The sequence below is a fragment of the Poromitra crassiceps genome, assembly GCF_964638095.1.
Source record: "Poromitra crassiceps genome assembly, chromosome: 4".
Lineage (NCBI taxonomy): Eukaryota > Metazoa > Chordata > Actinopteri > Beryciformes > Melamphaidae > Poromitra > Poromitra crassiceps.
The window spans coordinates 52,910,429-52,923,318 of NC_139626.1; the positions used below are offsets into that span (position 1 = coordinate 52,910,429).

General features: G+C 46.1%; 1 protein-coding gene across 1 annotated transcript in view; it reads left to right on the forward strand.

Moving 5' to 3' along the window:
- Nucleotides 1-11,858, forward strand: part of LOC310775837 (slit homolog 1 protein-like) — a gene marked incomplete at both ends in the record, with an annotated part of 171,414 nt that extends 159,556 nt beyond the window's left edge. Inside the window, 4 exons of the mRNA XM_083635964.1 lie at nt 1,225-1,433; nt 7,348-7,481; nt 9,197-9,408; nt 11,614-11,858. Of these exons, the coding sequence (XP_083492090.1) occupies nt 1,225-1,433; nt 7,348-7,481; nt 9,197-9,408; nt 11,614-11,858 (800 nt within the window). The remainder of the gene's footprint in view (nt 1-1,224; nt 1,434-7,347; nt 7,482-9,196; nt 9,409-11,613) is intronic.
- Nucleotides 11,859-12,890: the final 1,032 nt, after the last annotated feature.

Genomic DNA, 12,890 nt, shown 5'->3' on the forward strand with positions numbered 1-12,890 from the left:
CACCTCTGTATGTAGGAGGTAAGACAGGAGAGACACCTCTGTATGTATCAGGTAAGACAGGAGAGACACCTCTGTATGTAGGAGGTAAGACAGGAGAGACACCTCTGTATGTATCAGGTAAGACAGGAGAGACACCTCTGTATGTAGGAGGTAAGACAGGAGAGACACCTCTGTATGTAGGAGGTAAGACAGGAGAGACACCTCTGTATGTATCAGGTAAGACAGGAGAGACACCTCTGTATGTAGGAGGTAAGACAGGAGAGACACCTCTGTATGTAGGAGGTAAGACAGGAGAGACACCTCTGTATGTATCAGGTAAGACAGGACAGGAGAGACCCCTCTGTATGTAGGAGGTAAGACAGGACAGGAGAGACACCTCTGTATGTATCAGGTAAGACAGGACAGGAGAGACACCTCTGTATGTAGGAGGTAAGACAGGAGAGACCCCTCTGTATGTAGGAGGTAAGACAGGAGAGACACATCTGTATGTAGGAGGTAAAACAGGAGAGACACCTCTGTATGTAGGAGGTAAGACAGGAGAGACACCTCTGTATGTAGGAGGTAAGACAGGAGAGACACCTCTGTATGTAGGAGGTAAGACAGGAGAGACCCCTCTGTATGTAGGAGGTAAGACAGGAGAGGCCTCTCTGTATGTAGGAGGTAAGACAGGAGAGACACCTCTGTATGTAGGAGGTAAGACAGGAGAGACACCTCTGTATGTAGGAGGTAAGACAGGAGAGACACATCTGTATGTAGGAGGTAAGACAGGAGAGACACCTCTGTATGTAGGAGGTAAGACAGGAGAGACCCCTCTGTATGTAGGAGGTAAGACAGGAGAGACCCCTCTGTATGGAGGTAAGACAGGAGAGACACCTCTGTATGTAGGAGGTTAGACAGGAGAGACACCTCTGTATGTAGGAGGTAAGACAGGAGAGACCCCTCTGTATGTAGGAGGTAAGACAGGAGAGACACCTCTGTATGTAGGAGGTAAGACAGGAGAGACACCTCTGTATGTAGGAGGTAAGACAGGAGTGACCATCTGTATGTAGGAGGTAAGACAGGAGAGACACCTCTGTATGTAGGAGGTAAGACAGGAGAGACACCTCTGTATGTAGGAGGTAAGACAGGGTCTCCTGTGGACCTGTGATGTCACAGGGAAGCAAACTGGTCACATTCTCTCTCTCTCTCTCTCTCTCTCTCTCTCTCTCTCTGTGGTCTCTCCAGGCATGCCGGAGGAGGTGGCGCCCTCTGTGGGTCAGTCCTGGCAGCCGCTCAACACCTCCAGTTTGCACGGCTGCATCAGGAACCTGTACATCAACCACGAGCTGCAGGACTTCACCAGGAGCACCATGAAGCCGGGGGTGGTGCCGGGCTGCCAGGCCTGCCGAGAGGTCTACTGCCTGCACGGCCTCTGCCAGCCCACAGCCGCTCAGGTGGGCCACACAGCCCCCCCCCCCCCCCCCCCCCCCCACCCCCACCCCACACCCCACCCCCCCTCAATATTACGATAATCACAAAGATTATTCTTTTGTTTCAATATATCACGGTATGACTCACATTATGCAAAATCTTCTGAAATCCAATTGAACCGAATGGTGAATGGTAATGTTAGGTGCGGTGTCAAAAACTAGATAAATGTTATAAATAATATTCGTTAAAAAAATCAGACTTAATTTCTGTCCACAGTCAAATGTGCGTCGTTACCAATTAAGACGGTAGGATTGTGTGTCACTCACTATATCCCAAAATGATCTCATCATCCCGAAATGATTCCACTGAAAGATGATGAACAATAATATTGAATTATCGCCCAGCACTTATTTGTACAGTAGCTTATTTTTCTTTCATGTATCCTATTACTTCTGAGACCAAATTTCCCACGAGAGACGTTTCAATTAAATCTAATTTCGAAATATAAACGGCAAAACATCAAGCTCTCTTTGTCCCATGTCCTCAAGTGTCTCTCTCTCTCTCTCTCTCTCTCTCTCTCTCTCTCTCTCTCTCTCTCTCTCTCTCTCTCTATTGACAAAGCAGTATGATTTTTCAAAAAAGGAGGTTGGGGGATGAGTGAGAGAGAGAGAAAGACAGGAAGAGAGCGAGAGAGATGGGGGGAAGGGTGTTGGGGATCGAGAGAATGCCAGCGGCAAACTGAATATTTTAGGTAGAAGAAGAAGGAGTCGAACCTACCGAGGGGACCTGGGGGTGGGGGGGGGGGGGGGGGGGGGGGGGGGGGGGCATGGTGAATCAGCGGCTCACGGTTTCACCTCAAACCAAAGCCCAGACTTCACATGTTATTCCCCCCCCCCCCCCACACACACACACTTCTCAAACCAAAGTTATGCCCTTGCCCCCATTGCATGCTGGGATAGGCTCCAGCCACCCGCCCCGCCCAGTCACCCTGAAATGGATTAAGCAGCCAGAGTACAGATGAATGAATGAACGTTTGGGGGGCTGAATGATAATCTAACAGAGGTCCTCCTCAAGTGTCTTTTGGAATTTGTACTGACAAAGCACTCAAAGAAGTATTAGGAAGCACTCAAAGCAGTACTGATGCGCGGGTCAGGGTTTTTTAAGGCCCGCACCAACCCAACCCGTCATTGGAGCCAGACCGCCCGGCCCGGCCCGTTAAAATATCTGAAAATTCCGAACCCAACCCAACCCAGCAGCCCGCAACGGCCAATTTCATGTAATATGTCTCTGGACTCAGGAGGCCCACAGCAGAGCTCTCCAAGGTGTGCAAAGTAACTCTGTCTCTCTCCCCCCCTCTCTTTCTCTCTCTCTCTCACACACACATACACACACAGACACTCACATGCGTTGCGCGGCTGCTTTCATGTGTTGATTTCTTTCTGCTTCGTCGCGTTACAAACTCAGCTATTATCGGTCTTTCTGCAATGAATCCAAGGTCTTCAAATGGAGGTAGCAGGTAGAGGTAGGCTACAGAACCAGTTCTTATTCCTTCCAATTTCTTTTAATTACCTCATGCGCTCTCAATCGTTGCGTGCAACGTGACCAACTACTGCACCTGCAGGTGCAGAGGGCTCGCAGATACGGCTTCAGACTCGCTGTCTGATTTCTTTTAATTACCTCATGCGTTTTCAATTGGTCACGTAGCCTACTCACGTTGCAGTAAAGTTGACAAATAGATCACAGTCGAGTCCACAACAGAAAATTTGCGGTGGCATTAGTTTTATGGACACTTCAAATACAGCGAATAATCCTTCCAAAATGTTTGTTTTGAGAGCACATAGGCTACCTCATTGAAGCGTTTCTTTACTCCATGTAGGCTATAGAGAGTGCAGCAGGTGCAGACAGCAAGTTCAGAGTCGCCTTGTCTGTCTGATTGTGTGTAGGCCTACGTGTGTGAGAGAGAGTTCATAAATAAAGGGTTAACTCTGCGTGTTTCACTGCTCTAAATGCTTTGTCACGTTCTGAGCGTGCCCCGCCCGCACCCGCGATATTTTCATAATTTGCCACCCCAGACCGACTGCGGGGCGAGCCAGCCCACGCGACCTGGTGGGTTCTGGGTGACCCGCACATCACTACAAGCCAAGGCAGTATTATTAAGCAGGTACAGCCGCTTCGTCCGTTCGTTTGAGCCCAGATGTGAGCGTGGGATTGAAGCAGTAGACAGGAGATGTAGACTAGGCTAGACTGTGTACTGTTTATTTTGACAAACCACTTTAAGGGGACATTCACACCCAAAGCGCTTTTGGAGCTGCCAGCGTCTTTCTGCAATTCATCTCACGCGGACGCGCTAAACGTGCTCCTCTTTTAATGAACGCACCTGGCGTTTAGCGCTGGTGGCGTCTTTTGTTTTTGGAGGAGCGCTATGGGCGTTTTTAAGCTGAAAAAAGTTGAACATTAGAGGAAAAGCGCGCTGCTCGTCTTTTCCACTTCTACCTTTTCTCCTCCCGAGGGATCCTCAACCTCCGCTGCTGCCAGAATTGGCAATAATCTGGCTTTCATGTTGACAGTGAACAACATCAAACAGACAAAACTAGCTGGCTACCGTCCATGTGGTTGTTGTGCTGCTATCTGTACTGCACGCGACTGCAGGGGGGGGGAAACGGAGTACAAAAAAAACGCTCCGTGCACTGGAATCGCTCTCAACATGATTTTCATAGCGTTGTGACTGAAAAAAACGCTTTTGGTGTGAATGTCCCCTGAGCTGTGCTACAGACCTGTTGATGAAAGTGATAGATTACTCATTGTCCCTTTAACAAGTGAGGTCAATAAGGACTCATAGCTTTCACCTATTCAGTCTATTTCATGCAGTGTCAGTCTTAATATTCAGTCTATTTCATGCAGTGTCAGTATTCAGTCTATTTCATGCAGTGCCAGTCTTAATATTCAGTCTATTTCATGCAGTGACAGTCTTAATATTCAGTCTATTTCATGCAGTGTCAGTATTCAGTCTATTTCATGCAGTGTCACTCTTAATATTCAGTCTATTTCATGCAGTGTCAGTCTTAATATTCAGTCTATTTCATGCAGTGTCAGTATTCAGTCTATTTCATGCAGTGACAGTCTTAATATTCAGTCTATTTCATGCAGTGTCAGTATTCAGTCTATTTCATGCAGTGTCACTCTTAATATTCAGTCTATTTCATGCAGTGACAGTCTTAATATTCAGTCTATTTCATGCAGTGTCAGTATTCAGTCTATTTCATGCAGTGTCAGTCTTAATATTCAGTCTATTTCATGCAGTGCCAGTCTTAATATTCAGTCTATTTCATGCAGTGTCAGTATTCAGTCTATTTCATGCAGTGTCACTCTTAATATTCAGTCTATTTCATGCAGTGCCAGTCTTAATATTCAGTCTATTTCATGCAGTGACAGTCTTAATATTCAGTCTATTTCATGCAGTGCCAGTCTTAATATTCAGTCTATTTCATGCAGTGCCACTCTTAATATTCAGTCTATTTCATGCAGTGTCAGTCTTAATATTCAGTCTATTTCATGCAGTGACAGTCTTAATATTCAGTCTATTTCATGCAGTGACAGTCTTAATATTCAGTCTATTTCATGCAGTGTCAGTCTTAATATTCAGTCTATTTCATGCAGTGACAGTCTTAATATTCAGTCTATTTCATGCAGTGTCAGTCTTAATATTCAGTCTATTTCATGCAGTGACAGTCTTAATATTCAGTCTATTTCATGCAGTGACAGTCTTAATATTCAGTCTATTTCATGCAGTGACAGTCTTAATATTCAGTCTATTTCATGCAGTGCCAGTCTTAATATTCAGTCTATTTCATGCAGTGACAGTCTTAATATTCAGTCTATTTCATGCAGTGTCAGTCTTAATATTCAGTCTATTTCATGCAGTGCCACTCTTAATATTCAGTCTATTTCATGCAGTGCCACTCTTAATATTCAGTCTATTTCATGCAGTGTCAGTCTTAATATTCAGTCTATTTCATGCAGTGTCAGTCTTAATATTCAGTCTATTTCATGCAGTGCCAGTCTTAATATTCAGTCTATTTCATGCAGTGTCAGTCTTAATATTCAGTCTATTTCATGCAGTGTCAGTCTTAATATTCAGTCTATTTCATGCAGTGCCAGTCTTAATATTCAGTCTATTTCATGCAGTGCCAGTCTTAATATTCAGTCTATTTCATGCAGTGCCAGTCTTAATATTCAGTCTATTTCATGCAGTGCCAGTCTTAATATCCAGTCTATTTCATGCAGTGCCAGTCTTAATATCCAGTCTATTCCATGCAGTGCCAGTCTTAATATCCAGTCTATTTCATGCAGTGTAAGTCTTAATATTCAGTCTATTTCTTGCAGTGCCAGTCTTAATATTCAGTCTATTTCATGCAGTGTCAGTCTTAATATTCAGTCTATTTCATGCAGTGCCAGTCTTAATATTCAGTCTATTTCATGCAGTGCCAGTCTTAATATTCAGTCTATTTCATGCAGTGCCAGTCTTAATATTCAGTCTATTTCATGCAGTGTCACTCTTAATATTCAGTCTATTCCATGCAGTGTCAGTCTTAATATTCAGTCTATTTCATGCAGTGTCAGTCTTAATATTCAGTCTATTTCATGCAGTGCCTGTCTTAATATTCAGTCTATTCCATGCAGTGTCAGTCTTAATATTCAGTCTATTTCATGCAGTGCCACTCTTAATATTCAGTCTATTTCATGCAGTGCCTGTCTTAATATTCAGTCTATTTCATGCAGTGTCAGTCTTAATATTCAGTCTATTTCATGCAGTGCCAGTCTTAATATTCAGTCTATTTCATGCAGTGTCAGTCTTAATATCCAGTCTATTTCATGCAGTGCCAGTCTTAATATTCAGTCTATTTCATGCAGTGCCAGTCTTAATATTCAGTCTATTTCATGCAGTGCCAGTCTTAATATTCAGTCTATTTCATGCAGTGCCAGTCTTAATATTCAGTCTATTTCATGCAGTGGCAGTCTTAATATTCAGTCTATTTCATGCAGTGCCAGTCTATGTCCAGTCTATTTCATGCAGTGCCAGTCTTAATGTCCAGTCTATTTCATGCAGTGCCAGTCTTAATGTCCAGTCTATTTCATGCAGTGCCAGCAGTTACAGTGCCACATCACAGTGCAACTGTGTGGTCGTCAAAGCTCTCACTTCACTATTCACGTTGTATTTGCGAGGGATATATATAGAGCATCCCGAGTATGCCCGTTACACTCAGGGTTTACATTTCATTTCATTTTGTCCAATATTAAAATATTCCAGAATTGCATGTTGTATTAAAAATAAATATTATTTCTATCTAACATGTTTAGCCTGATTTTGTTTGTGTTATTGTAAAAACTTAGCCGCCGCTAAGCCTTCTGGGAAATATCCGATGAAGGGAGGGGAGGGGTGGATGGGAAGAGTCAGCTGTGGAGCCCTGAGGATGTTGTACACGCTGTTCTCCGTGTCCACTTGTTGCTGACGGTGGTAATAGAGGAGCATTATATTTCGCTGCAAGAGCCCTAACAGGCTCAGTAGCTGCTGTAGCACGAACGCTAGTGCACTGTAAGCCTACATTGTTGCTGGCGGAGAGAGGTGGGGCTATGGCGTCATCGGTTCAGGAAAGATGCATATGGGTTGTAAACATGGAAATGCAAGGGTGGCGTCTTCAGATTTATTCACTCTGGGACCCGGTTAAAAAAAATTGCGTATACTCCCAGAACGTTGGTTCCGTCTGGACGAAACGTCTATACCAGAAAAAACTTTAGCGGATACACCTAAACTCGTCTCCGTGTGGACATTGCCTCAGTCTCTTTCATGCAGTGCCAGTCTTAATATTGTGTGTAAACCTGACATTTGTATGATGCATCGTGACAGCTTCGGCATCGCTCTCCACTTCTTGAACACAGGGTCCCCAGTGTCACTGTCACCCAGGCTGGGCAGGACAGCACTGTGACCAGCCAATCACAGGAGGCCTTACTGGAGCAGCGGCAGCAGATGTTGTCACCATGGCGACGGAGGCTAACCCGTGCCAAGGCAACAAGTGAGTGTGGTTTGTTGCGGCTTGTGAGATCATTAAGGTGTGATGTGTTGCTGTGCAGCCAATCAGAGGAGTGCTGACTTGCCGTGTGATTTGTTCCTCTGTCATCCACACACACACACACACACACACACACACACACACACACACACACACACAGAGAGACAGACAAACAGTGACAGACACACACACACACACACACACACACACACACACACAGAGACAGAGAGACAGACACACACACACACACACACACAGGCACACACACAGGGACACACACACACACACACACACACACACACACAGACAGACACACACACACACACACACACACACACACACACACAAAGACACACACACACACACACACACACACACACACACACACACACACACACACACACACAGAGACACACAGTTGTAAAATATCCAATAGTTTTGATTTGTTTCACACTATTTTGGGCACTGCATCATTCCAGGTTTCTGTTATTTCATAGTTTCAATGTCTTTAATATTATTCTAAAATGTGACCCGACATGGAAGTAGTAGTAGTGATTGTCTGACTCTTTTAAAGCTGGTACATATTGCCAATTCACATTCACCTTTTCATTTGATTGACTTAGATCAGGTGGTTCCCAAACTGAAGAATGCTGGTGGGGCCCACTTTGAAATCTGAACATCTTCCACCCAATCCTTTAATCACAACTCTGATCAGCACACACAACTAAGATCTAAGATGATGTATTTCCCTATATCAGTGATTCCCAAAGTGTGGTCCGAGGGCCACTGGTGGTTCACGAGGATCCACCTGGTGGCACTCAAGAGCAGCAAATACGATGTTTATCTGTTCATGTGTTGGTTATTTGTGGTCTGATTCGCAAACAGAGGCCTTAGAGGCCTACGAGTATTTAGCCTTTCTGATGCTGCATGGTTAAGCAGGGGGGGGGGGGGGGTTTGTAGCCACAGTGGGAAGTGGTACTTGGGAAATGTGGTTTGGTACATATGTGGTCTGAATAGTTTGGGAACCTCTGCCCTATATATTTTTATTTCATTAACAGAGCATGTGAACTTGAGCAGACAGGAAATTAATAATCCATCCACATACAAAACAATTCAGCAAAATACCCAAAAGCCATTATTGCCAACATGTCCCCCCCCCCTTACTCATCAGAAGTATTTGCCTGCACAGGGGTTAAAGTGGGATTTGGCAGGAGATTTTGAAAAGAAAATGCACACGCATCACTTCCTCCCACTCTCCAAACAATGCACTGCACTTTTCTTTGCTTTTAGATACATTGAATTCAAAAGAGCCTGACATGGTTTGAAAGCTCGCAGGCTGGGGTACATCACCCAAATCACAGTAATGTTGCTGTGGATGTGGATGGAGTCTGGTAACGCCATTAGCACCAGCAAGTTCCAGCGTATAGTAAAGTGTATAGTAAAATAAAAACACTGATTTGGGTGGTGTAACCTAGTTTGTTAGTGTATTATTTAAGCCTTCTAGTCAAGTACGATCCATTTGGTAGTTTGTATTGGTCGAAAAATGTCCGCCTCAAAAGAAATGCTCCTGGCGGCCCACCCGCAGTACCGCCACTGCCCACCAGTGGGCCGCGGCCCACACACTTTGGGAATCACTGACTTAGATCAAAGTTGAAAGTCCTTTTTCATGTGGTTTCTCCTTTGTTTTGCCACATCCTGCCTCTCTGCTTTCTTCCCAGGTGTGTGAAGGGTGTGTGCGTGGCGTTGGACGCACAGTCGTACCGCTGCGACTGTGAGGAGGGGTACCGCGGCTCCCTGTGTCACCTGCAGGGGGCAGAGGAGGCGGGCCCGTGCCAGAGGCTGCAGTGTCAGCATGGACAGTGCCAGCAGACCGAGGACGGAGAACGCTGCATCTGTGACCAAGGCTTCACCGGAGACAACTGTGATATAGGTGAGGGAGGGAGGGGGCGTGGCCTGTGAGCCCGTTACTCACTTATATAGACTGTATACAAATATGGACGTGACGTCAACCATTCGTTTGTGGACTCCCGTTTTGGAAGCCTTGAGTTTGAAATTTTGACCGTCGCCATCTACTGGCCGGGTTTTTCATGCACAGCTAGAAATGAGCACGCCAAGCGCACAATATTTCTAGTCTTGTTTATTTGGAGCCAGAAGAAGCTCTCGCTAGGGGTGGGACAAAATATCGATACTCACGGTATCGCGATATTTCCACTTGCGATACGTTATCGATACACTGGCACCAAGTATCGATATGTTTATTTTTTTATTTTTTTAATAAACAGGCTAAAATATTATGCTGTGTGTGGTAGTTGAAACATAGTTTCAAGTTGACGTTTATTTATGTTTGTAGTTGAAACAAAAAAATAAATACTGTAGGCTACATGAATGGAAATGTTTGATCATTAATATCTACTTTTAGAAATTATATAGGTAGGTAGGTTATATAGGTTTTCTTGTTTTAATAATAATAATAAAAAGACTTAATGTGTAACTTTTCCTCCGTGGTATCGAAAATGGTATGAGTGAGTGAGTGAACTCTGAGAGAGTTCATGTCAATTCTGCTAATAAATACATAATACCTGCTTCTTGCCTTTTAGGGGTATTTTTTTCTCTTCAGTTACACAGATATCGTGATGTATCGTAGGTTAAATTTCTTCCAATATATCGATTATCGCAGAATCGCTGTATCGTGATAATATCGTTATCGAGGGCCAAGTATCGTGACCATATCGTATCGTGAGTTACTCCACGATTCCCACCTCTAGAGCCTCTCGCAAGACCAGGGGTTTCCCACAGAGCACAGAGGGACCATCATTTATAAAATGGACATCCTGCTGTATTGAAGAAGATGTCCAACTAGTGATTGAGACCATCAACTCATTAGAAAAGTGTTTTACTGAGGTCATAAATCAAGTGAGAAGTAGGCTCATTTTCCCACAGACTTCTACAATCAGACTCCGGATCATGAACGGCGAAATTCAATTATATATATTTTTCTGTACCAGTCTGTAAAGATGTTTATTTCTGTGGTAAAGTCGGGCATTTTAACATGGGGGGCCGATGAGAATTGACTCGCTTTTGCAGCCAGCCTCAAGTGGCCATTCGAGGAACTGCCGCTTTTGGCACTTCTGCCTTGGCTTCATGCTGCAGCCCCGGAGGTTGCCACTTGCCGCTCATGCGTTACTCAGCGAGCGGTGCCGGGGGACCCCCTGGAACCCTCTCAAGGAGCCCTGGTGGTCCCCGGACCCCACAACCACAACCACTGCTCTAGGATACCGTCACTTTAAAAACGTTACTGTCACTTTAAAGACGTTAGCGTCACTTTAAAGACGTTCATCCCCCCAAAAAATGTAATGTGGTTTTGTGCAGACCTGCAGATACACTGGAGGGGTGTTCCATATCGTATCGTTATCGATATTATTGTTACAGTAAAAAACAAGCATGGCTGAACGCGGCTCCATGGTGGAGGAGTTCATTCCGGAAAGGGGAGTGGCTTCAGTAGTGTGGGTGTGTTTTGGTTCAGAGCATGTGAGCGGAGCGGTGATAATTACCGCTCCTCGCTCGCGGAGCGGTCCTTTCCACCCGCTCCAGCGCTCAAGGCCGCTCCAGACCGCTCCCCGCTCCATACAGATTTCACCCGCTCGCACCCACCACTCCGCTCCGCTCAAAAGAAGAAAAAAGAAAAAAAAGGCCAGGGTGTTTTAATTTGAGTTTAAACGCCTGGGCAATGCGCATTGCTCACTACAAATAACATGAGCTCAGCAGAGTCGGCTGCATGTTCGTTTCTCTTCCTTCTCGTCTCGCAGCAGCTGGCAAGAAAATAGCGGGTGTGCACATGGCCACGCACCGATGCATTCGGGTTCGAACATGTTGTGGTCAAAACTGGAGCGGGACTGAGCGGGTGATCGGTGCCGCTCCAACTTTCGCTCCGGTACCGCTCTGGTCCCCGCTCACCGCTCAAGCCAAAATCCCCCCGCTCCGCTCCGCTCACATGCTCTGGTTTGGTTACAAAAGAGCATGTACAAACAAACCACGGTCATATCTGAAGGCATATTTGAATACATCAAGACAAACCGTTACATTTATTAAAACTATACCACTTATTTTGTTGCCACTGTGTGTGTTCTCCCCTCAGAGTCTCTGTGTCGAGGCGATGCGATGAGGGACTTCCACCGGCTGCGGCGCGGCACCGCCCTCTGCCAGACGGCCAAGCCCTTCTCCTGGGTGGAGTGCGGGGGCGCGTGCCGGGGGGCGCCGGGGGCCTGCTGCGCCCCCCTCAGGCTGCGCCGCCGCAGGCTCACCTTCCAGTGCGACGACGGCACCTCCTTCACCCAGGACGTGGAGAAGCCCGTGGAATGTGGCTGCAAGGACTGTGTGTAACGCTGTGGGGTGCCACGGTGCGCACATACACACATATACACACACATACACACACACACACACACACACACACACAGCGAGTAGACTCATGGTTGCACGCACACAGACACACACACGCGTCAAGCAAGAGAGGTACTAGGGCTGCAGGTATCGTTTGTAAAATGACGATACCAATAGCAATACCAGGAAAATGATACCGATACCAATAGTAGAGCACTTCATAAGGTACGATACTTTTTTTGTTGTTGCATACTTTGGAATCAATTTTGATGGCACCTCGGCACCCTGAACTGCCGCATACAACGCGCTCAACTTCACGGCCACAGACTGTATGGGTTGTAGCTGCTGCAGTAGCGGGCCAATCACGGGTCGCGTGAAATCGAAGAACGCTTGCGGTGATTGGCTGCGAGCAAAACCAAACGTTTCTTTTCCTATATCTGCGTACAAAAAGGATAGAATGCAGTTCATCGTTTTACTGGAGAAGTTGCGATACTACTTGGTTCTGTGTTGTTTTGGTCACTACTCAATACCGAGCCCGCACACAGCTCGCACTGTGAGGAAAAAACGGCACTGCGACGCGGACGTTTGTGTGTGTGTGTGTGTGTGTGTGCGTGTGTGTGTGTGTGTGTGTGTGTGCGCGCGCGCGCGCGTGTGTGTGCGTGTGTGTGCGTGTGTGTCTTTGTGTGTGTTCTGAGTGACGCACAGCCACAGGTTTGTAATATAGGACAGTTCTTCCGTCTCAAGACATGCAAGCAACCAGTCAACCTCATCGTCATCTCCCTCTTCATCGCCCGCTGCGGGGAAACTTAACGACCTGACGCCGGCTCGTTATTAACAGCCACGTGTCCAAACGCCGCCTCAACCTCCTGTACGCGCTCTGTTTGACGCGCGGCCGCTCTTACCGTCTCGCTGCTGCGGCGCGCGCCGGCTCTCCGCACGAGAATGAAAGGTACTAATTATTAACGCCGGGGCCTCGTTTATGAAAGAGAAATAAAAGGTCTCGCCGTCAAATTGGACTGGGTCGACGCGTGT